Here is a 25,798-nt window from a genome sequence, read left to right as displayed (position 1 = left end):
AGAGGCACTGGCTGTTCAGCTGGGCCTACCCAGCCCGAGGAGGCAGCAGCACCCACAACGTGTGCCAAGACCCCAGGGCAGACATCCGATTTTCCAACCCCCCCAGAAAGGCTGAGGCAGCACACGCCATGGAAGGCAAGCAAGGAAAGGAAAGCTCAGCCAGAGCTCTCCTCCTCACCCCAGAGAGGTCCTGGCCTTCAAGAGCTGACACCCAGCACTGCTGTGGATGCTGGGGCTCGGGCACGGCTCAACCACAACCACTTCCTGCACTGAAATGCCAACAGCCCAGCCCTGGGGGTACCTGGCAGCTGGAAGAGGCAGCATCTCCCTCAGAGCCCGTTTCAGACCGGCTTGGCTCTGGGGCAGAGCAGCTCAGAGCTCACCTGTCACACAGAGAGGAGCTGGGGCCAAGCCAGAGCAGGTGTGCTGAAGGAAGGTGAAGGGAACAGGAAAATGGAGTAGTGCCAGCACAGCACAGGGCATTCACAACTCACAGGTGCCCTGACAGTTCTTTATTGTCCTCTGAGCTGCGTGGCAGCTCAGCCATGTCCAGCACAGGAAAGCCACCTCCTGCACCTGCCCTGCGAGGCAGCACCAGCGCCTGCAGCCAGTCCCACTCTCAGCCTCTTCTGCTGCTCCCAGCAAAGTCCAGTTCTCAGCCTCTTCTGCTCCTCTGTGTCTCGCCAGCACTGCCATGCTCATCCGCTGCAAATCCCGCCTGCTCCAGGCAGCTGCACGGCAGCCAGGGAGCCCTGGCACCAGCACAGAGCACACGACTGGCACGCGGGGACGGGCTCAGCCAAACGTGCACCAGGGGGTCTCGTTTGTGTCGCAGTCCAGCAGGATGTTAAGGACGGTGCAAGGGGCTCCTGCCACGCTCAGATCTGTCCGTGACTCGACTCGGTACCTCACGTTGTTCAGGCCTCCCTCCCGATCCACCTTGAACTGCTCCTGCGGAAGAGAGAGACTGCTCGGCCCAGGCTGGAGGGGAGAAGCACCCTGGGCCTGGGGAGGGAGTGAGCTGGCACAGGAGGACACGAGCAAGGAGGGCTGAGAGCACGTGGTGACCACAACCCCAGTGCCCCGTGGCTCCCCCTGACCACAGGTCTCACCTGCTTCTGCGCAGCGATGCGCTTCTGGTCTCTCTTCCTCCAGGCTGGGTCATGCAGGTGCTGGAAAGTCTCGTATCCAGTTGTGATTCCAGAGGGACGACGAACCTGGGAGAAGAGCAGAGCTTCCATAAGGCTACTGGAAAACTCTTGCACCTGCTGCTGGAGCACAGAGCTGCCTTCCCCAGACCCCAGACTGGGTGGTCACAGTGAGAGACAGGTGAAGAGACGTAAAAAAGGGCAATTTCAAGGCAGGAGGGTGCAGAGACCCCTTACCTGGAGACCAGCTCCTTTGATACGCCGATAGAACTCATCGTCCTCCCGTCCCCAGCCCCAGAAGCGGTTAGACATGCCATTGCACTGGAACAAGAGCAGCACCATAGCAGCCAAGGTGGAGCACAACCCCACACCCTCAGAGGAGCAGACACCAGCCCAGCCTCCCCTGTCCTGCCCGCCAGCAGCTCAGACCACAGGCTCTGCCCCCAAACCACTCTGACTCCTGTCCCTACTTCCCAAGTTCACCACGACAATGTCACATCTCCTGCTCCGAACTGTGCAGGACATCCCACCCAGGAGCTCACCAACTCATAGTGCTGCTTGGTGAGCAGCAGGATGCCACCCACGTAGGTCTTGTAGTGGTAGAGCGGGTGCAGCTCGGGGGATGCCACGTGGAAGGGCCCTGCCTCTGGGAAGCTGTAGTCCAGGTGCTCGTTGAGGGGCAGGAGATCCACGTCGTGCATGGCGATGTAGTCGGTGTCGTTGCCGCTCTCCAGGAAGCCCACGTTGATCAGGGATGCCCTGTTAAACCTGCCACGGGACTGGGGGCTCTCAGTGCCACGCTGTCCCCACATCCCCTGCCACAATCGTCAATGCTCAATGTCTGACTGGTCCCCAAACAGGGACACATGCACACACAGCATTGCATCCTGCAGCTGCACCCCTGCACAGTGAGCTGGGGGAACAGCATTTCCAAACACCCCATGACTGTCTTTAACTTCCAGAGTCCCTGTATGTTTCCTGCTGTGGACATGACACCGGGGAGAAAGCTGAAATACCCGAGGATAAAGGATTCTGTGCTAAAATTCTATTCTTGCTAAGAAGCAAACCACCACTTTGTCCATCTCCAGGCTCTAGGATGAGCAGCTTTGGGGAGAGCATCACACCGACATCGCGCTGCCCTGACCCTCTGCTTCTCTGCAGCACCCTCCCAGCACTCACAGAGCTCGGGCAGGACCCCCTGGGCACAGGGAGACGCTCTACCTGAAGTGATCCACTTGGTTGAGGATGAAGATGCGGTGGCGGATCCTCTTCTTGCTGAGGAAGCGGTGCATGTAGGGCACGAAGGCCAGCAGCTCCTCGAAGCGCTCTCGGAAGGGCACCAGCAGTGCCAGCCGGTGCGGCCCCCATGACGGCTCCTCCTGGGGCGGCTGCGGCGGCGCGGGGGGCGGGCAGGGCTGCTGGGGAGCCCCCCGGGGCTGCCCGCCCGGCAACGGCCCCTCGCCCGAGCAGCTCAGCTGCAGCCAGAGCAGCGAAGCGAAGCCCAGCAGCAGCGCCAGCAGGAACAGCGGGAAGGCGGAGAGCCGGCCGGGGAAGAGCCGCAGGAGCGGCGGGGACCTGCGGGATGGAGCGGGGTCAGCGCACGGTGGGACCCCCGCACCGCGATAGCATCCCCCCCAAATCCCCCAGCCCCCGGTGCGACCACTGCCCCCCGATAGCATCCCCAAGGGCCGGGCCCATGGCGCCCGCCCGGCCCCCGGCCCCGGGACACGCTGGCTGCGCCCGCCGCTCCCCCGGAAACACGGCCCCGCTCTCTTCCGCCCAAGGGGCGGGACCGGCGGCCGGGGACATCCCGTCCTCCCTCCCGTCCCACCGGGGCTCCTCCGGAAAGCGCGGGGATACCTCACCACATCCCCGGTCACACACAGATCCTTTGGGATCCTCCCAGGATTGCTTCCTGCACGCCCTCCAAGATGAATCCCTATTCCCAGTTCCTCCAGCACTGCCCCTCCTCCCTCCCTTCTCTCCCCGTCAAACAGAGCCAGAGGCACGGGTGGTGTCAGTCCTTTAATGCCCCACTCGCAGCCCCCTCCCCTCAGCCCCTCATGTTCACACCTGCCCGAGGCAGCACAGCAAGTCCCAGCAAGGCGGGGGGAGCGCTGCAAAAACCGGGCAGCAACTCCAGGCTCCCCAGCAGAGCTCAGGGGAGCCAGCGGGCATCGGCCCCCTCAGTGCAACCCGCGGGAGGCCCAGGGCCGGGCAGGGGTTACAGCCAAACAGACAGGTAAGAAAATACTTCTGGTATTTCTCAGAAACAGCATTTAGAAACCACAGTTTTTTTTTACAGCTCCCCATAAAAAAGATGGGTTTGGGCACAGGTGCTCCACTAGTAGAAACGCTTGTTCCGTTCCTGGCGTTTCTGGAAGACCACGGCTCCCACCACGGCGCAGACAATGATGCCCAGCAGTGCACAGAGCAGCAGCAGGAACACCTTCCAGCCCGTCAGCGGCCCACTCCGGAAATTCCCCGTGGGGTCATCCACGTTGTCTGCAAGGGAAAGAACAGCCCCAGAGACCACTGTAAGCTCGGCTCCTGTGGAGTTCAGCCCGCTGTCACGCCTTCAGTGCCTCCTAGAGTCCTGCCCCGACCTCCCAATCCCCCACGGGAGGTTTCCAAACCCACGGGCTCACCTTTGGGGGATTTAAGGAGGCTGACCCTCGGCTCGATCTTGGTCCAGTCAACGGTCTCATCTTCTACAGGGTGCTCCACCATGAGCTGGAACAGCTTCATCGAGATAATGTCGTGATTGTCTGGGGAACAACCACGAGCAGCAACACTGTCAGAAGCTCTGAGATGTCCACACACTCAGAGCACCCCTCAGACCGTCCTCTGCCAGCTCCAGTCTCCTTCCCTCTCAAGCCACCCTCATCCCCAGGTATCAAACTGCAATCCAAAGATGTTCCTTAGCTCTCAGGTGTCTCCTTTCCCCAGCCATGGGTCCCAAAAGGGTTTCAAGAGCCCAGTAAACAATTCAGAGAAAGGAAGCAATGGAAACTATCCAGTGCATCCAATGTTTCAATCACAGAATCACATTTTTAGGGTTGGAAGGGACCTCTGGAAATCCAACTCCACTACCAAGACAGGATGACCTAATCCAGGCTCCGACCACCACGTGTTCCCCTGAGCAAAGCCCCTCTCACCAGAGAGATCTCCAGTGCCAGCAGAAGCACCAAAGAAGTACCCGGTTGGCAGCTGCACCCCTGCGATGTCGATGCAGTTCTTCCACTCATTCTTGTCTTCCACGTCAGTCATCACCTGCAAAACCACGAGAGGCTCACACCAGAAGCATGGGACAGGGCCCACCCTCCCTGCCCAACAGAGCCATCCCAAATCACACAGGTTGTGTCCAGATGATTCATTAGCATCTCCAGTGAGAGACATCCATACCCTCTCCAGACAACCACTTTGGCACTATCCTGCCTGGCTGCACCTCTTTTGGAGCTGGAGGTGCCAGAGAGGCAGTGGCTGAGCCTGTATGGTCGATGCTTTGTGTGAGGAGATGCGAATCTTGACTCCATGTTTCAGAAAGTTGATTATTATGATATATAGTATATTAAAATTATAAAATAAAACTATACTAAAAGAATAGAGAGAAAAGGATTCATCAGAAGGCTAGAAAGAACAAGAATGGAATGAATAACAAAGGCTCTTGACTTCTAGAGAGTCCGAGCCAGCTGTGATTAATTAGAAACAACATGCACAGATGCACCTGTAGATAAACAACATCCAGACTACATTTCACAGCCATCAGACAGTTAATTGTTTACATTTCTTTCCTGAGGCTTTTCACCTAGAATAAGAGAAAACCCCTAAAATTCATGAAGTATCAGGGCTGCGAGGCCGGAATCCCGTCTCACCGTCAGGCGGCCGCGCGAGTAGCGCACGGCCAGGAAGGTGTCGTGGTTCTGGTTGCGCAGCTCGGCCGAGCAGCCCGCCAGCTCCGTCCAGCGCCCGTCCTTGCTGTGCTCGTAGCTCAGCGAGCCGTTGTTCACCATGGCTGAGATGTAGGGGAACACACGCTGCGGGGACAGACAGGGGCTGTGGGAGCTGGGCAGGGTCAGCACGGGATGTGCACGGCTGCTGCTCCACCTAAAGCTGCTTCTGAACACAGCCAGAGCTGCCTAAAGCACGGCCACCCTTCCTGAGCCCCCATTTCAAGACCCCCATCCTGTGATTCTGTGATTCAACCCACCCTGTACCCCATGGCCAAGGCAATCAGGCTGTCCCACACCTGCAGAGTGGCTGGGTAAAAATCCCGGAATTATTTAGGTTGGAAAAGACCTCTGAGAGCATTCAGTCCAACCTGTGACCAATCCCCACCTTGTCAGATAGCCCTGAGCGCCACATCCACTTGTTCTTTGAACACAAGAAGTGTATAACAAGACCCAGAATGGACAGAAATCTACATAAGCAGCAAAACCACACACAAGGCTTTGTGATCAGTGGATTACCTCCACCAGGAGGGGACAACTGGAGGCAGGAATTCACCTCCCAAGAGCATCAAGACAACGGGGAGATGGGTCACTTCCAGGTGCTTCATGACTGAAGTATCATGGTTTTGATGGTACAGACCCCAAAGCACAGTTTTGTTTCCTGACTGTGCCATGAGATCCACAAACACAGAGCAGGACAGAAGAAAAGGATCCCCAGCCCTCACAGGACTGATGCATGGCCATGGGGAATTCTGGAGCAAAAAGGCAGCCTAGGAGTTTATTTCAGGCACACACAGGTTGCAAAGAGAAAATAAGGGCAGAAACATCATGGGATGAGTTTCCAAAGCACAGAGGTCAGGGAATGACACCCAGGATGAATGTTAGCAGCTGGTGCTGGGTTTACAGCAGCTCTGTGCCTGCTCTCCTGCACAGAGAAGACTTGGAAACATCTGTGCAGCCAAGAGCAGCACAAGAAAGAGCAAGGAGCTTCTTATCTCCATTAATGCACACAAACTCTTCTTTTTACCAACCCCCAGGACAGGAAGAGCAGACCGTGCCCAGCTAGGGAGAGACTTTTCCCTGGATCAGGTGAGAAGCACTTGGAGCAGGAAGGGAACTGGGCACTGCACAGGCTGCCTGGACCACTCACCTCTGTCGCCTCATCATTGGGATAGGTATCAAGGAAAATTGCCAGTCCATGGAAGTTATCCTTGCTGCCAAAGACAGGACCTGGAACAGGGCAGAGGAGCGGAGACAGGAAGAGACAGAAGGAGGTGAGAATCTGTGCTCAGGGAGTTCTGAGCTGTATGAGCAGCTGGCTGAGGGCACCTGCTGCCCGGGCAGAACACAGGGACACGTCAGCCCAGGGCAGTGAAGCAGAGCGGGGAGCTCAGCGCCTCCCGGGCCAGCCCCTGTGCTCGGGCCGGCCCGCACCCACCGGGCGTCAGGCGATCCTGCGTGTACCACAGCGCCAGCCCGTCCCCGTGCAGGTTCTTCTTGCCGGCTCCGTGGATCTTGAAGTGGACGTGCAGCTCCCAGTCCTTGAGGAAGCAGGGCTGTGGGAGAAACCCCGGCGGCGTCAGGCCGTGAGGCGCCGGGCCCGCCGCGGCCCCCGCCGCCCTGCCCCGGCTCTCACCACGCGGTTCCAGATGGAGCCCTCCCGGCTGCGCTCGTCGGGCGTCAGGCGGACGTACTGGCTGGTGACCATGGTGCTGCCCGTGAAGTCCCACAGCGGCATCGCGGCGGAGCCCGCGCCTGCCAAGGGCCGAACACAGCGCGAATCAGCCCGGGCCGCTCGCGGGGCGCCCCGAGCGTGCCCCCGGTCCCGCGCTCACCCTGGTACGGCTTCATCAGCGAGTGCTCCCGCTTCAGGTGCTCGCTGTTGCCATCCGTGAGCTCGGCGGGCGCCGGGCGCGGCCCGGCCAGGGCCAACAGCAGCGCGGCCGCCGCCACCAGCCCGCCCGCACCCGCCGCCATGCTCCGCTTCCGCCTTCCGGCGCCCCGCCCTCAGCCCCGCCTCACCGCCGCAGCAGCCAATGAGAAACTCGCATTCACTGTGGTCCCGCCCTTATGTGTGAGCGGCATCACTGCCCGCCTATGGCAGGGGAGAAGGGCGGGGCCAGCGAGGCGCGCAGCTCCCGTTGTGCGGCGGGAGGCGGGGCCGAGCGGCCTCCCGGCGTGCGTTCCGCGTGCGCGGCGGCGCGGGGCGTGCCGGGAGATGTAGTCCGCCGGCCTGCCGTGGGCCGCCTCACGTGCGAGGCTCGTGCCGCCCGCGGGGCACGTGACCCGCCCCGACGGGTCCCGGGAACGGGAACGGGAGCAATGGGCTCGGGAACGGCCCTGGTGTGGGCACGGGGAACGGCCTCGGGAGCAATGGGCTCGGGAACGGCCCTGGTGTGGGCACGGGGAACGGCCTCGGGAACAATGGGCCCAGGAACAGCCCCAGGATGAAACCCCAGGAACGGCCTTGGGAACGGGTCTGGCATGGGTCTGGGGAATGGCCTCAAGAACGGGTCCAGGATGGGCCCCGGGACAGGCTCAGGAAACAGCCTCAGGAACAATGGGCTCGGGAACGGGTCCAGGATGAGCCCCAGGAACGGCCTCGGGAGTGATGGCCTCGGGAACAGCCCCAGGATGGGCTCAGGGAACAGCCTCAGGGACAATGGGCTCGGGAACAACCCCGGTGTGGGCCCCGGGTGTGGGCCCTGGGAACAGCCTCGGGAACAACGGGCTCAGGAATGGGTCCGGGATGGGCTCGGGAACGGGTCCGAGATGGGCCCAGGAGCAGCCCCACGAGCAGCCCCAGGGCCCCGCCGCCCGCGCAGCAGGAAGGACAGGCCGAGGCAGCGCGGAGGTGACAGCCGCTTTATTGAGGGTGGCCGGGCAGCCCCCGCCCCGCTCCCGCAGGTCTGCCCCGTCCCTCCGCCACGGCAGCCGTGCTGGCCCGGGAGCGGAATCTCGCGGCCCTCCAGATGGACACCTGAGCCAGGCAACAGCAGCCCTGCCTGGGACACAGTGCGAGTGGTACCAGCCCAGGGGTACAGGGACCCCTCGGCGGCACAGAGCAGATCCCTCCAGTGGTGACTGCTCCTGTCCTCGTGCCTGTCCCGAGTCCTGTGCGCACGCGGGGACTCCTGTGCCCGGCTGGACGGAGGCTTTGCCGAGCAGCTGCCGCGGCTGGGGCAGCAGCAGCCGCATCCTGCGGGAGCACAGGGGCACACAGCCTGGCGGTGTGTGGGTCACAGCAGGCTCTGCAGGGTGTGACAGCAGCATGGAAGGACAAGTCCAGGGCAGGTTCTCATGCTGGAGGTGTGCACGCCCTCAGCACGGTGGGACGCCCACAAGTCCAGGGCAGGTTCTCATGCTGGAGGTGTGCACGCCCTCAGCACGGTGGGACACATGTCCCTCCAACAGCACAGGACTGCAGGGGAGTCGGGGGTGTGAGGAGCCCGTGGAAGCCCAGGAGGCAGGGAGAGGAGAAGCTGATTGATTAGTGAAGATTGGGTGGGAAAATCATCCGAACGTGGCAGTCTGAGGCTCAGGGCCCAGCCAAGGCTCGGGGACAGCTGAGGGACCAGGGGGGTTGGCCGTGGCGTAGGGACCTGCAGCTCAGTCCCGTCTGGCACTTTGCAGCTCTCACTTCTTCCTGTTCATGATCTGGCTGGAAATCCAGTTCATCCCATCCTGGAGGGAAGAAGGATGTGAGCGCAGGCCCTTGGGACAGCTCTGCCCTCTCCCAGCTCTGCAGAGCCCAGGGGCCCCCGTGTCTACCTGCACCCCTTCCCCAGACAGGGCCGAGCAGGCCTGGATCTGCCACTCCCGGTCCCGGTAGGTGTGCAGGCTCAGCCCTTCTGCGATTTCGGCCGCGGGCGCTGCAGTCACCAGGTCCTGCTTGTTGGCAAACACCAGCAGCGGGACCCCCGTGAGGGACTCGTCCTCCGTGAGCTCTGCCAGCTCCTGCCAAGACAGAAGCTTCTCCCAGGGCTGCTGTCCTCCTCCACGGAGCCAGCCAGCATGGGCTGGACACCTCAGCCCTGCAAATGCCTCATCCCTCCTCTCTGGTGCTCATGGCGGATAAGGAAGCTGTGAGGTCTTGACATTCCAAGGGGGAAAAGCTCCCAAAGGAGCTTCACCTCCTGGAGCTCCATCAGCCCCACGCAGGGCTACTTGAGGACTGAAATCCTCCCAGCACGGAGAGCCCTGGGCAAAGGGCAGCAGCTGCAGGAGGCTCCTGGCAGTCCCGAGCTGTCTGGCACACCCACACCACCGTCTGGTGCTGGAACAGCCGGGGCTGGCACTTGGAGTCTCACCTTCCCCTCTCAGAGCTTCATTCCCAGGCTTTGTAGCTGAATTTTCTACTCATAAACCTTTGTTTGGCTGTATCACTAGCGGGGTGCTGGGGGGTGGGATGAGGGCTGGGGACTGAGGGGTCACTTTCTCCAGGGACTGTCACCCCTGTGCTGGGCACCCTTGGAGCATCCCAGCTCAGGGGGAGCTGCTGGGCCATGGAGTGGGGCATCTTGATCTTGAGCCTTCCTGCAGATCACTGCCTCATAATTCAGAGCAGCTTTGCTTCCTCCTCATCCCCAAAGAGCTGGTGCCATACAGATCTGAGTCCCAGGACCCCACAGCCATCCCTCACCCACTCATACCTGCCCTGTCTCCTCGAAACGCTTCTGGTCAGCACTGTCAATGACGTAAATCTGCCGTGGGGACAAAAGGGACAGTCAGGGGCTCCTTGCCCGGCTGCACAGCCCTTCTGTGGGGCCCACACAGCATGCAAGGCCTGGGGGTGCTGCCCCGCTCACCAGCAGGTCTGTGCTGCCCAGGTACTTCTTCCAGTAGGGGCGGATGGAGCGCTGCCCGCCGATGTCCCAAACATTCAGCTTCAAACCGTGGGACTGGACGCTCTTGATGTTGAATCCCTGTGCAGGGACACAAACCCCAGCGTCACCCAGGGGATGGGTGGGACCTGCACCCTCTGCCCCGCCCGTGGCCCCCAGCAGCCCTACCTGTGTGGGGGTGATGGTGCTGACCTCCTCGGACGCCAGGCGCTTCAGCAGCGTCGTCTTGCCCGCGTTGTCCAGCCCCAGCAGGACGATGCGGAGCTCCTGCTCCGGGGATCCCTTCAGCTTCTGGATGACAGAGAGCAGCCCCTGGGGGCAGGGGGTGCTAGGGGAGCCCTCTGGGGTGCCGGGTTCCTTGTTTGGGAGGGGGGATCTGGGCACGCTGTTGGCTTTGGGTACTTTGTGTCTGTGGCCTGAGCCAGCATCAAGGCCCAGCTCCCAAGGTGTTCAGGCTCGGGGTGGCCCCACAGCAGATCTGCCCAGCCCCAATTCCCCCCTTCCCGGGCGTGCTGTCCCAGCCCTGGGACCACTCCCAGCTCCTGGGCATGCTGGAGGCGACATGCCCCCTGCTCTGCCAGCCCTCCTGGCACCACCCTGAGAGCTGGAGCTGCGCTCCCTCCGGAGCCGGTGGGGTGTCAGCGGACCCCGCTTACCTTCTGCACATCACCCATGGTCCGGGAGTGGCTCCGGCCCGCGGCACCGCCTGGGGAGCTGCGGGGGCTCGTCCCGGGGCCCGCCGGTGGGTTCGTGACTGGCACGCTCCCCGTCCCCGGGGGAGGAAGAGGATTACGGACTCCGGAATTAGCTGCTGTTCCTCCATTTACCCACAGCGTTAAATAATGCCCTCGGCAAATCCTCCAGCCAGCTGTCGCCCCGCCGTCGCCTACCCCCGGGATAAACCAGGTCCCCCCGGGCTGGGGCACTGGGGCACAGCACGTCCCTGTCCCCGTGGGGCAGGGGTCCCAGCCTGGGGGATGCCGTGCCAGGCACAGGGCTGGCACAGCCTCACACGCTGGGATACCTCACGCTGAGGCAACACCAGCACCCACAAGCAGGGTGGCAAAGAAATTGCTGAGCTTGCTTGAGGCCACGTCAGCGACTGCCACAACTCCCTGCTGCTGCCCGAGGGAAACCACCAGGCCCTGGAGCAGGTTGAGGGCTGGCTTGTCAGCAGCTGGAGCCTGGGGATGACACAGGACAGGCGTCCAGAGGGGCTCAGACACATTCTCCAGCAGCCCACCCCCAACCCAGGTGGGGTGAGGGGCTCATCTGTTCTCCCTTTGGATTAAGTGCATTAATTAGGCGATGTCTTTGATTCCTGCATGCTGCAGTTCCATCCTCAGATCAGGTTTCCCAGCAGAGAGGTTCTCCTTGTGGTGAGGACCGTGAGTCACGCACTCTTGGAGAGACATTTTTATTTATAACTCTGGTGGCAAAGCCACGCCAAAAAACACAGCCACACTCCGACAAAGCAGAGGGGAGCAGCATGATCAGCCCTCATCCCGCTGCTGCTCCATGCAGTGGCAGGGGGCAGAGGAGCAGCCAGAGGTGCCACCCTCTGTTCCCCCCACCCAGAGACCCTGCCAGGTCTGTGGCTGCCTGTGGTGCTCAGCTTTTTTGCCTGTTCATGGTGGGAAAGCTTCATTTTTTTCTGCATAGATCTGCACCCAAGTTAATGTTAGGGTTCTGCTTTTGATAGGTTAATCACCCACCTTACATCCCCGTTATTAGCATTTCCCTGAGCGGGTTGCCATGGTGCTCTGCGGTTTATCCTGCGCTGTTAGTTACTGAGATTTCCTAACAAATAACCAAAAATATCCTCCACTGGTTTGTGGTTGCTGATCAACATGGAACCCCGACCTTAGGAGATGGGCAAAACTGCTTAGGCATCAGTTTGGTGACTCCAAGCTGCACGTCCACTGCTCCTCTCTGCCAGGTTCTGCTGGCACGCACAGCACAGGCAGCTGTCCCCACACCCTCTGTGACCAGGACAAGTGGCACCAGGCTGGTGGCAGCGTGTGCTGGGCCTGCTGATGCTCCCCTGCACCCCCCTTCCCTGGGGTGATGTGATGGCCGGGAGGAGCCCCCTCCGGCTGTGGGGAGGGGGACAACGGGGCGGTGACCCCAGCCGTGCTGGGAATGCACACTGGGGTGGGTTTGGGAGCAGCGGTGCAGATGGGGATGTGGTCACGGGTGTGGATGGGGCTGGAAACAAGGATGCAGATGGAGACGGGATCACGGATGCAGATGGGGAATGAATGGGACGGGAAACAGGGATGCAGCTGGGAACGGGATAACGGATGTGGATGCAGACGGGGACAGGGACGGAGCCGCGGCGGCGCCGGCCCGGGGCTGCAGCCGGTGTCCGCCGGGGCGGTGCCGGCGGCGGCCCCGCTCCCCCCGCTGCGGTCTCGGTTCCCATGGTGACACTTCCTGTGGCAGCCGAAAGCGGTAGTGCGGTGGTGCCGGGAGCGCCGGGCCGGGCCGGGCCGGGAGAGCCGCGCCGCCGCCCGGGGATGCTGCGGGGCCGCGGGCCGCGCCCCTAGCGCGCCGGGCCGGGCCGGGCCGGGCCGAGCCAGGCATGCAGGGCAAGGGCAAGCTGCTGGTGGTGCACAACGGGCGCATGGTGAGTGCCCGGAGCGCCGGTCCCACCCGCGGGGCTGCCCCGGCGGCGGCGCGGCGGGGACTCGGTACCGGGTGAGGGGCGGGCAGGGGGCGCGGAGCGGATAACCCTGGGATGTGTGGGGTCAGGAACCGGGCAGCTGGGAGGGTGTGCGGTTCTGGGCAGGCAGGGCGGGATGGGTGTCCAGAGCAGCGGAGCTGTAGGGGGTTTAGGGCAGGCAGCGGGGTCTGGGTAAAACAGGCACGCGTGGGGCCGGGTGTGAGCAGCGGGGGTTTGTGGGCTCGGGCAGCGTTGTAGGGACGTGTGTGGCACTGGGTGATGGGGTCACAGGAGCCAGGACACCCCGCTGGTGTCTGCGGGGCTGTGTGGGTGTGGGCAGCATGGATGCACGGGGAGCCGGCAGGACAGAGGGACGTGGGGCTGGGGGAAGAGACACGGCAGAGGAATGTGGGGTGGGAAGCAGGGAAAGGCAGGGATGGGATAGCAGGCCGGGGATGGAGGGAGTCGGGAGCTGTGTGGGGCTGGCAGGCTGGGGGGCACGGGGCGGCTGGGCCAGGGGCACTGCTCGAATTTGGGCACCACTCGAATTTGGGCACCACTTCAGTGTGATGAGACATGCAGTGAGTGCGTGGCTGGGCTTTGGCTTCAGAGGCTCTGCCCATCTCCCTGCTTGGCTACTCCATCCCCAGGGCTGCTGTCTGGGGTGCCCAGCGGGTGCTGCAGGACACCCTGTCCTGCTGTGCCCATGGCTGGCACCACCTGGTCCCTGCCTTTGGGCATCTGCCCTCCGGTAGCTCCAGGCTCCTCCATCAGCAGGCCCAAGCAGTTTGCCTGCTTGGGGCTGTGGTTGTCCTTCTTCCTTCCCTCCCCTCCTCCCCTCCTCTTCCTGTGCCGTGGAGGCTGCTTCTCTCCTCCCTTGTTTGGGTGGCAGGGTTACATCTGATAGCAGCTGCCCTTTCCCTGGGCTGGGCTGGCCCTAGGCCATGGAGAGGTAGGAGAAAGGCTGTACCCCCTGGGTAACTCTCTCCTCACTGCCCTGGGTTGGAAATGCTGCCACAGGGCAGGTAGCACCAGAGCAGTGTTTGCTGACAGGGTCTCTTGCTCTGGGCTCAGCCTGGGCTTGCCCTGGTGCTGCTGCCACTCCACCAGCCCAGCAGGTGCCATGTAGCCCCTCTCACCTCTCTGCTTTCCACTCCCACAGGGCCCGGCCGTGTCGGATGGAGGTAAGGCTGCTCTTTGCCCTGGGACAGGAGGCCAGCATCATCTCCAGGGGAGGGGGAAGCCCACAGGCAGCCTGGTGCCAGGGGCAGGGAGCCAGCAGGCAGCGAGGCCCTGTGCCAGCACAGGCTGTGCCATGGCTGGGTGCAGGGCTGAGCCCTCTGCCCAGCACTGTCCATGTCCCCCCACCCCTCCCACATGGCCCCCGGTGCCTGCCCCTCCTTTTGGCTGCTCAGCTGGCACTTCGGGGTGCTGGGGACTGAGTGCCTTCCTGGGACAAGGAGAACTTGGGTACCAGCCAGCCTCAGGTTCTCTGGGGGAGTCTGTCTGTCTGTCTGTCTGTTGGTCTGACTGTGCACTGGATATCTCAGATGGTTTATTCAACTGTCTTGGCCCCAGTTACTCATGGTTTACACCACAGGAGGATAAGTACGGGGAGCCTGGCCAAGGAGCAGCCTGACACACCTCCTCTGTTCCTGCCAGCTTTGCCAGGAGAGCACTGCTTCCGTACCCTTACCTTCTCTTGCAAATGACCCCCTGCTTCCAGCTGCACACCAGTCAAACCAGTTCCAAAGCTGGGGTAGCCCCTGGGAACTTCCATCTTTCTGAACACATGGTCACCCTGGGTTTCCCCGAGGTGGGGTTTCCTCAGGGTTGGGAGCTGGAAATGACATTTTCTGTGCCCTCCACATGCTGGGTTTGTCCCTCCTCTTGGCCAGAGGAATAGAGAAAGTGGGTTCAGGCACCTCTGCCCATCTTCCAAGCTTCCCTCCACTCTGTGTGCCCTCTGTGTCCCCTTCCACTCCACTTTCCCTGCTCGCTGGGTGCCCTCCCCATGGCTGTCTTACCCCAGGAGATGGGTCACAGGTGGAGTCACAGTGACCCCCGGGGTGGGCACAACTGCCAGCACTGGCAGGGAGAGCTGTCATGCCAGCAAGTGCCAGCTGCAGCATCCTGGTGCTCAATCCTCCAAGGATACCACCGTGATGCTCCTCATGTTCCCCACCCACCTCTCACCGGGTCTCATCCAGATGGGGCTGTTGGCACTGGGGGGTGACATTAGGGGACAGAGAGACAGCCAGACCTGACCCCTTTTCTCTCTCAGAGTTAAATGCCTCCCGGGCCCGTGGCAGCAACCACAGTGTGAACAGCCTGCCAGGCCCAGCAGCCACGTGTGGATCCAGCCAGGGCTCTGTGGTCAGCTGGGCTGAATCCTTCGAGACGCTGCTGCAGGACCGTGTGGCTGTCACCTACTTCACTGTGAGTGTCACAGCCCAGAGCTCAGCCCCTGCCCCTGTCCAACTCTTGGACACTGATTGTCCCACAGGCACAGTGCCACCAGCAGCAGCTCTCTCTGCCCTGCAGGAGTTCCTCAAGAAGGAGTTCAGTGCTGAAAATGTCTACTTTTGGCAGGCATGTGAGCGCTTCCAGCAGATCCCGGCCAGTGACACGCAGCAGGTACCAGCTCTGGGCAGCTTTGCTCGCAGCTGCTGGGAGGGATGTGGGCAGAGCTGTCCAGCTGCATGTCCAGGGGTCCTGGCAGACCCCTTTCCTGGGGGGCTGAGCAGGCTGGGGGCTCTTGCAGAAGGAATAAGGAGATGGACGTGATGTGTATCTGCAAAGCCATGGCTGGGATGCCTGCCCCACAGAGCAGGATGTGCTCCCTGCTCCCCCAGCCTGGGACTGCCACAGGGTGTTTCTGGGGGGACAGACAAGACCAAGGGCAGAGCTAGACAGGGAATGATGGGGACAGAGCCAGGTGGCTGCAGGGGATGGTTCCTCCCTCAGGCTGTACCCCTGTGGAGACACTGGTGTGCTGTGCCCAGAGCTTGGTCCTGAAGTCCAGGTGCTGAGCTGGCCCCAGGGCAGGTTGGTTCTTCAGGGCTCAGGTGTCTCTGTGGGGTGAGCAGGGGGCTCCCCTGGTGTGGTATAGAGGAGGGGGTTGCTGGTCCCAGCCTGGCCTCCTGTCCCCTCAGCTGGCCCAGGAGGCACGGCGGATCTATGATGAGTTCCTCTCCAGCCACTCGGTCAGTCCTGTGAACATTGACAAGCAGGCCTGGATTGGGGAGGACATGCTGGCCACCCCCTCCCCAGACATGTTTCGCATCCAGCAGCTCCAGGTATGGCAGCACCTGAGCCCCACCCACAGGATGGGGGCTGTGGGACCACCCCACATGTCACCCAGCATCACTGCTGTCACCGTGGGGCAGTGGCCAGAGCCTGGAGGTGTGCAGGGGTCTTAAGCACACACATCCTCCCTTTCCAGATCTTCAACCTGATGAAGTTTGACAGCTACACACGTTTTGTGAAGTCCCCCCTGTACCAGGCCTGCCTGCAGGCAGAGAGCCAGGGCCAGCCCCTGCCTGACCTGCGGCCCCACTCCCGCAGCAGCAGCCCCCCTCCTGACCTCAGCAAGGTGAGTGAGGGGGAAAGGGCAATGGGGACATGCCCCCGTGGTCCCTTCCCTGCTGCTCAACCCCAGGCTGGGGACAGACAAGCAGTGAGGGGACCAGGGAGAGGGAAGGGAAAACCTGAGTTGTTGTCATGCTGAGATGCTGCTCAATTCACCCCAGAAGACGAAGCTGAAGCTGGGCAAGTCGCTGCCCCTGGGCGTGGAGACAGCGGGCAGCGGTGCCAGCCGCAGCCTTCAGCGCTCCTTCAGGAAGGGAGAGCGGCGGGAGCCGTCCTGGGCAGGTGGGTGCCCTGCTGAGCAGGACAGAGGGGCCACGCCACCCTGAGGGGTGTTCACGTCCCCACCACCGTCCCTCTGTCTGTCCTAGAGGGGGGAGAAGGCAGCAGGAGCGCCATGCTGTGGAGGGAGTCCCAGGGCTCGCTCAACTCCTCGGCCAGCCTGGACCTGGGCTTCTTGTCCTCGGGCAGCACAGCCGCCAGCCCCTGGACGGAGGTGAGTGGGCACCACGCCAGTGCCACGGCACCACGCTGCCTCTGCCTGGGCTCATCCTACCACGTCCCTCCCTCAGGGCCAGCAGAAGAGCCTGGGGGGCAGCGAGGCAGAGCTGCCAGCCAAGCCCATGAAGTACTGCTGCGTGTACCTGCCCGACGGCACGGCCTCGCTGGCCGCTGTCCGGCCCGGCCACTCCATCCGGGACATGCTGGCAGGGATATGTGAGAAACGCGGCTTCAGCCTCCCCGACATCAAGGTCTTCCTGGTGGGGAATGAGCAGGTAGGGCAGGCAGCGGGGAGCAGGGTGTCTGCCAGCCAAACCATCCCTGTGCCACTCTGCTGGCTCTCTCCTGATGGTTTGTCTCTTGCAGAAAGCGTTGGTGCTGGACCAGGAGTGCTCCGTGTTGGCAGACCAGGAGGTGAAGCTGGAGAACAGGATAAGCTTTGAGTGAGTGGGAGCTTTGGGGCTGGTGCTGTTGGCCATCCACAGAGCCTCAAACCCAGTCCCCCAGGCAGTCCCGAGTGCCCTGGCTCTGCTCCTGCCTGCAACCACCTCTTCCCCCCCTCTGCAGCCTGGAGATCTCCTCCCTCAGCAAGACCATCCGCATCACATCCAAGCCGACCAAGCGCATCCGGGAGGCGCTGCAGCCCGTGCTGGGCAAGTACGGCGTGAGCGTGGAGCGGGCACTGCTGCACAGGGTGAGCCTGGGGCCAGCCCCTGCCTCGGGGGAGCCCTGCCTTTGGGGCTCAGCCAGGGGCTGCTGGCTCTGAGCACATAGTGGGGAGCAGCCTGTGAGCTCCTACACTCTTTTGGGATGGGCTGTGACATCCCTCTGTGTGCTGGGAGGGACCAGTGGGTATTGCCTGTGTTGGCCCAGTGGGGTCTGGCCAAGCAATTCATCAGCCTGGCTGCCTTTCCCGTGCCACAGTGAGTGTGACACTGGCTGCTGTTCCTCTTGCAGCAAGGTGAGCCAGACATCCTGGACTTGGAGAAGCCGGTCAGCACAGTGTCTGCTCAGAAACTTGTCTTGGAAACACCAGCAGGTAAAGTGTCCTCCCTCCCAAACCATGTCCCCTCAAGCTACATCACCTTGAAGGGCACTTGGAGGGTCAGGCTGTCTTCTGCTGGCCATGGCTCCCACTCCCTGGGACAGGGTCCATCCTGTCCCTGCCTGGCCAGCACCAGGGTGCTGGAATGGGGCACTGAGCATCACTTCCCTTGCAGATGTGCGAGTGATGGGGAGTGCTGAGGCTGCAGCTGCCCCCTCTCTGCTCCGGAGTGAGGTGAGCACCAAATCCCACCAGCCCTGGTTAGAGATGCCCTCACAGCTGCTGTCCTGGTCCACAGGGAAGCTCTGGTACCAGCACTTGCCACGGGGCTGGCAGGGGGTGCCAAGGCAGGAGCCAGGCTGTAGGAGGGTGATGGGCACACAGCCCAGGGCAGTGCTGCCTCCTTGCCCCGTGGCTGAGGCCTGGGCTGCTCGTTGCAGGAGGGAAGCCCAACAGGAGCAGAGCCTGACACACGATGGGACATGCCCTCCTCCTTCTCCAGGCCACAGTCTTCAGCTGCCATGAACCTCAACCGGCGCACGTACGACCTGGAAGGTGAGACCTGGCGTGTCTGAGTCCTGAGGGGTTGGGGCAAAACACAGGCTGAGGGATGCAGAGCCCCTGGTGTGCTGGGGATGGCTGCAGGGTCCCATGAAGCTGGGAATGGGCTGTGGGGTCTGGTGTGGAGCAGGGAGAAGGTGCTGGTGCTGTGCCTGGGACACGTTCAGGGTCATATCAGGTGGAGAGGGCAGCTGAGGTGCTGGGACAAAGCCCCAGTGCCTGGCTCAGGTGCATGATCTGCATTTCCCCAGGGCTGGTGGAGCTGCTGAACCGTGCCCAGAGCTGCCGGGCCAACGACCAGCGTGGGCTGCTCTCTAAGGAGGACCTGGTCCTGCCTGACTTCCTGCAGCTCCCTGTGCAGGACAGCAGTGCCTGTGAGGGGTCACATCAGCCCAGTGCCCCTCAGGCTGGCTCTGAGGGAAGCAGCTGCCCTCAGGAAGAGCCCGCGCTGGCTCAGCCTTCGTTGGACCACAAGCTCTGATGAGTCCTGGCACGTGGCACCCCCAGGCCATGCTGGGGCTCAAGAGGGGCCCGACAGCCCCTGCCCTGCACCGCTGACACTGCCCGGACTGCAGATCCATCCACGTCCTGTCCCAAGCTGTCATGTCGTGTCGCTGTGAGTGGCTGAGCAGCTGCCATGCCCCTCTGCGGGGCCACATCCCGGTGCACATCAAGGGACTCTTGTGTACATAGTTGGAACCCTCGTTGCAAAGCACTTTGCAACACCCCGGCACTGTCCTGCCCAGTGCCTCTGCCTGCAGCAGAGCTGCCTGCCCAGCACATCCTGCCTGTGTCGGGCTGACACAGCCCCGCTCGCTGTCTGGGTGGGGAAAGCTCCCTCCCAGCTGCAGGGTGTGCAGGATAGACAGGGTGGGTGGGGAGGAAAGGCAGGCTCCAGCCCTGAGCTGCGGTGCTGTGGGCAGGCAGGGTCAGGAGAACGCGTGCCCGGAGCTCAGAGGCAGAGCCAGTCCCTGGCCCCGTGGGAACAGGGCTGCCCCGTTGCTGATTTGTGAGTCCACCCTTCCTGGGGAGGGTGAGCACGGCCCTGCCAGGCTGTGCCCCGGGCAGGTTGTTACGTCTGCATTGCGTGAGCGTGGCCTGATCCTGCCACAGTAGCACTGCCTGGAGCAGGGCACAGGGTTCCTGCCCCGGGCAGCCAGAGGCAGAGCCAGCAGATGGTGCCAAAAAAGCCTTCCTCCTCCCTGCCAGAGATCCTGTGTGGGTGGCAGCTGAGGGACAGGCAGGAGCAAGTGCCCATCTCCCCCCTGCCCCATCCCCACTGGGCTGGGGGAGCTCAGCCTGCCAGGACAGCTCTGCTTGGTGCCAGAAGAATGCAGCACCCCTGGGTGCTGAGCACCTCAGCCTGCTGTGCAGGTCCGCAGCCTGTGCCCAGCCTGTCATTCCTGCCAGGAGCCTTGAGCCCCATCTGCCAGTCCTGGCTGTGCATTGCTGGTCCCCATGCCCAGCAGCCCGTGTCCCCAGAGGTCCCAGACAGAACCTGCAATGGAGATTCCATTGTTCCCCCAACAGCAGCCAGGAGATCCCTCCACAGTCCATACGTGCCAGAGCCCTTCCTGCCGTGCCTTGGGTAACCACTCCATCACCACTGCCTGGCCAGAGGCAGAGGGGTGACCCAGGGCCCCCAGGCTTGCCCAGAGATGGGGGCATGGCCACCCAGCCCTATGCTGCCACAGCCAGCTGCAGCCCTGTGGCCTTAGTCAGAGCCCCCCTGTGTCTCTGTGATGCTGCTCAGTTCTGTCTGTGCTGTGGAACCAGGGGAAATAAAGAGCATTGTCTGGATGTACCTTTCTTTGCTTCCTCTGTCATCAGGCTGGGTTGTGCTTTTCCCAGCAGCCATGTCCTCTCAACACCCCTCTCCCCACAGAGCCTTCCTAGGGCCATGGCAGAGCTGGGGCCAGCCCTGGGCTCCAGTGCCACCCCGACTGGCAGCAAGGGGCAGTGCCAGGAGCTTGTTTACCCAGCACTGCTGGTGGAGCAGGGAAGCTGCAGGGCCGGCATGGCCAAGGACTTCAGCCCCGACCCTGTCAATGAGTGACAGCCAGAGCTGCCAGGGCCTCACTGGGTTAATGATTGTGGGGGCAGCTGGCCAGGAGCCCCTGGGCACGGGGCAAGTGCGGACACCAGCCCCCTGCAGCCCCTGGACAGAAGAGTCCCCAGGCCCTGCGAGGCAGGACATGTCCCCTGCTGTGCCACCTCCCGGGCATTCAGCTCCATCAGCCTGTGACTCACTGGAGGTGCTCAGTGATGCTCCAGCAGTGGCACAGGTGTCCCCAGGCTGTCCCTGAGTGCCCTGGAGTACCCAAGGGATCTTCCCTTACGTTTGCACCTGGCTCATCATGGTGATGGGTTCTGGCAGTGCTTCATCCCGGGGAAATGGGGATGTGGCAAGGGAACACCTCTCTGTGCCCACTCCCACAGGCACAGGGCTGGAGGAGCCTTTGGCCACTGTGTTTGCCCTGGGCAGTTGTGCACATAAGCTTGCAGGGTGTCCTGTGGGTGGATGGAAACTTGGCTGGAGGAGTGTAAGCAGCAGGTAATGATAAACAGGGCCGAGGAGGTGGTGACGGCAGCGCTGGCCTCGCTCCTCTCCTGCTCACCCCAGCACATGCTGGGGAGATTGGTGCCAGGGAGATGCAGGCTCTGCCCCACACAGCCCCCAGCACTGCTGGCTGCCCCACACTGAGCTGCTGGCACGGGCAGAGCCCGCTGTGTGCCACCATCACCACCAGGACACGGGGATCACACCGGTGTTGGCATCAGCCATCTCCAACGCCCTGGGAGTGAGGACATGTGCCCTGGGCAGAGCTGATCCCTCACGGCTGATGCTGTGATGGCACTGAGGTCAGCATGGCCTCACCTCTGCTTTGTCATCCCCCAGCAGCACCAGCACCAAGCCCTTCTCCTCCTCCTCTTCCTCTCGTGCAGTGGATGAACCACCCGGCACCAAATGACGGAGAGCTGAGGCTCCTCCAGCATCACCTCTCGGGCACTGGGCTCCAGCAGTGCCCTGGCTCTGCTCATCCCCGACCCCGGGAGCGCCGGGTACCCCGGGGGCACGTGCCCCATGCCGCCCGGGGCCACAGCCGCGGGATGTGGCAGGGGTTACCCATTAACTGCAGGAATTTCTGGGGAGGAGGTGAGCGGGAGCGGAGGCGAGGGGCGACGCGGGGCTCCTTAGACTTTGCTCTTGGCGTGTGTATAAAGGGCCGTGGTGCCCCACGGGCCACTTTGCTGGAGGGACGCGTGGATGTGGCATGTGGAAGTGGCACTGCCCTGAGTGCCCGGCCAGCCCCAGGTGAGCTGGGCCCTGGGCAGGAGCAGTGCCCTTCCTGCCTGCCCTGCCTGCCCTTTGGGAGCTCGCTGGGGTGGCACAGCAGCAGCTGGTGGACCAACAGATGATGGGGTGGTGCTCCTCAGTGGTGCCAGCGCTGCAGGGATCTGGGGGGACGTGGCAGTTGGTGCAGCACAGCCGTGGTGACACGCAGCCACCTCTGCTCAGCCCCAGCAGGAGCGATGCTGCCCTACCGGACGGAGAGCCCGGTCCTGCCCGGCCGCTGCCCGGTGCGGGGAGGAAGGGTTGTGCACGGGCCACAGTTTGCCTACTGCCCCAGCCCCCAAGGTAGGTGCCCTCAGCCCTCTTCCTCCTCTTCCTCTTCCTCCTCTTCCTCATCTCTGCTTCCTGCCAGACCCTGGCCCAGGCAGCGCTGGGCTCTCCTGTGCAGGGAGGTCCCTGCTGGGACGGGGCTGTAACGTGGGTGCCCTCTCTCCCCAGCCCTGCACCGGCTGCCGGGTGCCCACAGCTGCCCCTTCACGGTCAGCGCCGTGCCCTGCCCTGAGCATGGCTTCCCCTGCCCCGGCTCCCCGGGGCGCCGGCGCGAGGGCCGCGAGCGGTACGAGCTGGACGCGCTGCCCTGGCAGGGGCACCGCCTGGCCTTGGACGAGCTGCAGAGGCCAGGTGAGACCCCACGGGGGTGGGGGGGTCTCACAGCACCTGGGGAACACCCCAGGGATCTGACAGAGGCACCTGGGGCACTTGGGGTGCCAGGACTGTGGGGTGCCAGGTTGGGAGGGCAGTGCTGGTGGAGAGATCCTCAATGTCCTGGGGCAACATGGGAAGAGCTGAGGGACAACTGGAAGCTGGAACGAGGCACTCCAGGGTGGGAGGAGATGGAGGGGACCCTGGGACAGGTGGCATAGCAAGGGACATGAGCCCTGTGCTGCCAGGAGCCATGAGAGTGGCATGAGACTGCAGGAGCCTGGGGAGCCAGGGCCATGCATAGCAGGAGTTTAACACTCTCTCTTGTCTTGCACAGAGCTCGGGTGCTGGGCCAGGGTCCAGTCCTTCTGTGTCTCCCTTCTAAAGGTGCCCCTGATGTTTGGGTTCCTGTACCTCTTCGTGTGCTCTCTGGACGTGCTCAGCTCTGCCTTCCAGCTGGCTGGAGGTAGTAGGGTGGCAGGGATGCCCGGGAACCTGGTGGCACTGGCACTGCCAGCAGCCTGCACTCACATTCCCTTACAGGTAAGGTGGCGGGGGACATCTTCAAGGACAACGCCATCCTCTCCAATCCAGTGGCTGGGCTGGTGGTGGGCATCCTGGTGACCGTGCTGGTGCAGAGCTCCTCCACCTCCACCTCCATCATCGTCAGCATGGTCTCCTCAGGGTGTGAGTGTGCCCATGAGGCTGCTGGGGAGCTGAGGCTGAGGGAGAGGATGGCTGGATGGGGTCACCCTGAGGCAGGCCGTGCAGGGCTAGCAGGTCTCTCTGTCCCCAGTGCTGGAGGTGCGCTCTGCCATCCCCATCATCATGGGCTCCAACATCGGCACCTCGGTCACCAACACCATCGTGGCCCTCATGCAGGCTGGCGACCGCAGCGAGTTCAAACGGTGAGAGCTGCATGGCTCAGGGGGCACTTCTGGGGCTGGGGGCTGCCCCTCAGGACCACCCCACGCCAGCGGGCTCCTTCATTCTGCACAGGGCCTTCGCTGGTGCCACGGTGCACGACTGCTTCAACTGGCTGTCAGTGCTGGTGCTGCTGCCACTGGAGGTGGTGAGTGGGTACCTGCACCACGTCACCCGCCTGGTCGTGGCCACCTTCAACATCCGCAGCGGGAAAGATGCCCCCGACCTGCTGAAGATCATCACAGAGCCCTTCACCAAGCTCATCATCCAGGTCTGCTCAGCTGTTATGTATGCCAGCATGGTATGCCCCAGGCTGGTGGTGATGTCCCCAGCACTGGTGTCCCTTGGACGACGGTTGTATCCAAGTGTCCCCAGGCTGGCAGTGGTGTCCCCATGCCAGTGAAGATGTCCCCAGCCTGTGGGTGCTGTTAGCCCCCAGGTGCCCTCTCCAACACGTGTGTTGTTGCAGCTGGACAAGTCTGTGATCACGGGCATCGCGACGGGGGATGAAAGCCTGCGCAACCGGAGCCTCATCCGCGTCTGGTGTGGACCTGCAGCCCCCCAGGTGAGGGGCCCGTGGCCCTGCTGGGACCACCAAACACCCCCACAGATGGGTGGTGGGCGAGGGCTGGCAGAGGACACTGTGGAGCCAGCTGTAGCCCACCTTCTCCCTGCAGATGGCCACTGTGGGGCTTGGGGCCCCCCCAAACTGCACGTCCCCCGGCCACTGCAGCACTAAGGGCATTGAGGTCCTTCACAACGTCACCAGGAAGAAGTGTGAGTGGGTGTGGAGGGCTTGGGCAGGGCTGGGGCACAGGGCATGGGGCTGGGAGGTGCAGGTGGGGCTGGGGGTTGTTCGTGTGATGGAGAAGTGCTGCAGTCACGATGTGGTGCAGGGCTGGGAGATGTTGTGCTGGGTCCAGGTGTGGGGCTGTCTGTGGGGGCAGGTTTGTGAGCGGGGCCGGGCCAGCCCCAGCCCCTTGTCCAGCGGTGCTGTGGGGCAGGTGAGCACCTCTTCACCGACACACCACTGCCTGACCTGGCCGTGGGGCTGGTGCTGCTGGCTGGGTCCCTTGTCGTGCTCTGCACCTGCCTCATCCTCCTGGTCAAACTCCTCAACTCCCTGCTCAAGGGGCAGGTGGCCAAAGCCATCCAGAAGGTCATCAACACTGGTGAGTAGCATGGGGACCACATGCCACATGGCCACCCATGCCCATCTCCACCTGCCATCCTCAGACCTGTCCCTGGCTGCCCCTGGCCCCCAGCCCTGACGTGGCCGTGGCCATGTCCCTGTTTGTGCCCATGCCCGTGGCCCTGCCGTGGCAGACCTCCCACACCCGCTCAGCTGGCTCACCGGCTACTTCGCCATGGTGGTGGGTGCTGGGATGACCTTCGTGGTGCAGAGCAGCTCTGTCTTCACCTCGGCCATCACACCCCTGATCGGTGAGTCCCAGCCACTCCTCATCCCCTGCCATGTGCCATCCCCAGCCCTGTGGGTGCTAAAGCACTCAGGGGGACAAAAGGAGCTCCTCCTTGGGAGAGCGTGGGGATGGCACTGCCAGGAGTGACAGGGTGTCTCTCCCACAGGCCTGGGGGTGATCAGCATTGAGCGTGCCTACCCACTGACCCTGGGCTCAAACATTGGCACCACCACCACTGCCATCCTGGCTGCCCTGGCCAGCCCAGGGGACAAACTGGCCAGCTCCTTCCAGGTACAGTCAGCCCGGGGCCGTGGCTGGGCTGGATGGGGTCACCGGGCAGGGCAGGGGCTGGGGGATGCCCACGTGCCCGGCCTGATGGGGATGCCATTCTTGCAGATTGCTCTGTGCCACTTCTTCTTCAACATCTCGGGCATCCTGCTGTGGTACCCACTGCCCTTCACCCGCCTGCCCATCCGCATGGCCAAGGCGCTGGGCGAGCGCACGGCCAAGTACCGCTGGTTTGCCGTGCTCTACCTCATCGTCTGCTTCCTCCTGCTGCCCTCCCTCATCTTCGGCATCTCCATGGCGGGCTGGCGGGCGCTGGTGGGGGTGGGCGCGCCCTTCCTCGGCCTCCTCTTCTTCGTGGGGCTGGTGAACGCGCTGCAGGCGCACAGCCCCGGCCGCCTGCCCAAGTGGCTGCAGACCTGGGACTTCCTCCCCGCCTGGATGCACTCGCTGCAGCCCCTGGACCGGGCCATCACCCAGGCCACGCTGTGCTGCACCGACCGCTGCCGCAGCGCCGAGGGCTGGGAGGAGCCCGAGGGGGCTCCCCGCGACAAGGCCAGGCTGGGGCTGGACAACCCTGCCCTCTCCTACCCCGAGGAGATGCCCAGCCCCACCACGCGGGTGGGCTCCCCACGCCCGCTCCCGCACGGTGCCACACGGCTCTAGCTGGCAGTGCACACCCGGGCTGCTGCTCCTGTGGCCACCGGTGTCCACTGCCCCTGCTCAGCTGGTGTCTAATAAAGGGGGAGTGCTGATGTCCCTGTGCGTGTCGCTTTGGGTCCTCTCTCTGCTGTCACAGGTACCCCGCACAGCACCATTGCTCAGCCCAGCTGGTGCTGAGGACACACCAAACACTCGGCTCGCACTGT

At 62.9% G+C, this 25,798-nt stretch overlaps 5 protein-coding genes across 6 annotated transcripts; 2 read left to right on the top strand and 3 right to left on the bottom strand.

Annotated features, from left to right (window-relative positions):
• Window positions 1-459: 459 nt before the first annotated feature.
• B4GALT7 (beta-1,4-galactosyltransferase 7) lies at window positions 460-2,827 on the bottom strand. The gene is made up of 5 exons (XM_039701612.1): window positions 2,370-2,827; window positions 1,691-1,916; window positions 1,386-1,469; window positions 1,113-1,217; window positions 460-951 (listed from the first exon to the last, which is right to left on the bottom strand). Exons 1-5 carry the CDS (start codon window positions 2,825-2,827, stop codon window positions 796-798), a joined length of 1,029 nt encoding a protein of 342 aa, XP_039557546.1. The 3' UTR covers window positions 460-795.
• A 333-nt stretch (window positions 2,828-3,160) lies between these two features.
• LMAN2 (lectin, mannose binding 2) lies at window positions 3,161-7,110 on the bottom strand. The gene is made up of 8 exons (XM_039701722.1): window positions 6,934-7,110; window positions 6,735-6,853; window positions 6,537-6,654; window positions 6,249-6,328; window positions 5,024-5,185; window positions 4,307-4,421; window positions 3,797-3,916; window positions 3,161-3,653 (listed from the first exon to the last, which is right to left on the bottom strand). Exons 1-8 carry the CDS (start codon window positions 7,073-7,075, stop codon window positions 3,493-3,495), a joined length of 1,017 nt encoding a protein of 338 aa, XP_039557656.1. The 5' UTR covers window positions 7,076-7,110; the 3' UTR covers window positions 3,161-3,492.
• Window positions 7,111-7,910: 800 nt separating this feature from the next.
• LOC120498589 (ADP-ribosylation factor-like protein 3) lies at window positions 7,911-11,597 on the bottom strand. Of its 2 annotated transcripts, XM_039701541.1 has the most exons (7): window positions 10,599-11,597; window positions 10,111-10,254; window positions 9,907-10,023; window positions 9,751-9,801; window positions 8,870-9,055; window positions 8,701-8,782; window positions 7,911-8,349 (listed from the first exon to the last, which is right to left on the bottom strand). In XM_039701541.1, the coding sequence occupies exons 1-6, from the start codon at window positions 10,614-10,616 to the stop codon at window positions 8,735-8,737; spliced, it is 564 nt and encodes a 187-aa protein (XP_039557475.1). In that variant the 5' UTR covers window positions 10,617-11,597; the 3' UTR covers window positions 7,911-8,349; window positions 8,701-8,734. The 2 variants fall into 2 exon arrangements, with proteins under 2 accessions (XP_039557475.1, XP_039557474.1); XM_039701540.1 differs by lacking the exon at window positions 7,911-8,349 and having other exon boundaries at window positions 8,504-8,782.
• A 681-nt stretch (window positions 11,598-12,278) lies between these two features.
• RGS14 (regulator of G protein signaling 14) lies at window positions 12,279-20,096 on the top strand. The gene is made up of 15 exons (XM_039701764.1): window positions 12,279-12,571; window positions 13,770-13,791; window positions 14,892-15,046; window positions 15,152-15,244; window positions 15,763-15,906; window positions 16,053-16,202; window positions 16,360-16,480; window positions 16,567-16,691; window positions 16,768-16,971; window positions 17,063-17,139; window positions 17,264-17,390; window positions 17,654-17,735; window positions 17,917-17,975; window positions 18,182-18,296; window positions 18,554-20,096. Exons 1-15 carry the CDS (start codon window positions 12,527-12,529, stop codon window positions 18,781-18,783), a joined length of 1,749 nt encoding a protein of 582 aa, XP_039557698.1. The 5' UTR covers window positions 12,279-12,526; the 3' UTR covers window positions 18,784-20,096.
• Window positions 20,097-21,487: 1,391 nt separating this feature from the next.
• Window positions 21,488-25,694, top strand: SLC34A1 (solute carrier family 34 member 1). The gene is made up of 13 exons (XM_039701565.1): window positions 21,488-21,618; window positions 21,823-21,942; window positions 22,096-22,278; window positions 22,637-22,765; window positions 22,843-22,986; window positions 23,096-23,207; window positions 23,299-23,494; window positions 23,693-23,788; window positions 23,901-24,000; window positions 24,228-24,395; window positions 24,550-24,666; window positions 24,811-24,935; window positions 25,041-25,694. Exons 2-13 carry the CDS (start codon window positions 21,837-21,839, stop codon window positions 25,593-25,595), a joined length of 2,031 nt encoding a protein of 676 aa, XP_039557499.1. The 5' UTR covers window positions 21,488-21,618; window positions 21,823-21,836; the 3' UTR covers window positions 25,596-25,694.
• Window positions 25,695-25,798: the final 104 nt, after the last annotated feature.

Source organism: Passer montanus, unplaced genomic scaffold (genome assembly GCF_014805655.1).
Source record: "Passer montanus isolate IOZ18808 unplaced genomic scaffold, ASM1480565v1 scaffold15, whole genome shotgun sequence".
Classification (NCBI taxonomy): domain Eukaryota; kingdom Metazoa; phylum Chordata; class Aves; order Passeriformes; family Passeridae; genus Passer; species Passer montanus.
This window is presented reverse-complemented; position numbering and strand designations above follow the sequence as displayed.

Excerpts from the sequence above, each read along its gene's own strand:
- B4GALT7 (XM_039701612.1), bottom strand. The coding sequence starts at position 2,827 with ATGCTATCGGGGGGCAGTGGTCGCACCGGGGGCTGGGGGATTTGGGGG. Across the intron at positions 1,917-2,369 it reads AACCAAGTGGATCACTTCAG|GTTTAACAGGGCATCCCTGA; the intron begins GTAGAGCGTCTC and ends GTCCCGTGGCAG. Across the intron at positions 1,218-1,385 it reads TCAAAGGAGCTGGTCTCCAG|GTTCGTCGTCCCTCTGGAAT; the intron begins GTAAGGGGTCTC and ends CTCTTCTCCCAG.
- LMAN2 (XM_039701722.1), bottom strand. The coding sequence starts at position 7,075 with ATGGCGGCGGGTGCGGGCGGGCTGGTGGCGGCGGCCGCGCTGCTGTTG. Across the intron at positions 6,854-6,933 it reads GCTGATGAAGCCGTACCAGG|GCGCGGGCTCCGCCGCGATG; the intron begins GTGAGCGCGGGA and ends GGCCCTTGGCAG. Across the intron at positions 5,186-6,248 it reads CCAATGATGAGGCGACAGAG|CGTGTGTTCCCCTACATCTC; the intron begins GTGAGTGGTCCA and ends CTGTCCCCGCAG.
- LOC120498589 (XM_039701541.1), bottom strand. Across the intron at positions 10,024-10,110 it reads GCACCATCACCCCCACACAG|GGATTCAACATCAAGAGCGT; the intron begins GTAGGGCTGCTG and ends GTCCCTGCACAG. Across the intron at positions 9,056-9,750 it reads GTTTCGAGGAGACAGGGCAG|GAGCTGGCAGAGCTCACGGA; the intron begins GTATGAGTGGGT and ends CTGTCTTGGCAG.
- RGS14 (XM_039701764.1), top strand. The coding sequence starts at position 12,527 with ATGCAGGGCAAGGGCAAGCTGCTGGTGGTGCACAACGGGCGCATG. Across the intron at positions 12,572-13,769 it reads TGGTGCACAACGGGCGCATG|GGCCCGGCCGTGTCGGATGG; the intron begins GTGAGTGCCCGG and ends CCACTCCCACAG. Across the intron at positions 17,736-17,916 it reads TGTCTTGGAAACACCAGCAG|ATGTGCGAGTGATGGGGAGT; the intron begins GTAAAGTGTCCT and ends CTTCCCTTGCAG.
- SLC34A1 (XM_039701565.1), top strand. The coding sequence starts at position 21,837 with ATGCTGCCCTACCGGACGGAGAGCCCGGTCCTGCCCGGCCGCTGCCCG. Across the intron at positions 22,987-23,095 it reads CAGCATGGTCTCCTCAGGGT|TGCTGGAGGTGCGCTCTGCC; the intron begins GTGAGTGTGCCC and ends CTCTGTCCCCAG. Across the intron at positions 23,495-23,692 it reads TCACCAAGCTCATCATCCAG|CTGGACAAGTCTGTGATCAC; the intron begins GTCTGCTCAGCT and ends GTGTTGTTGCAG.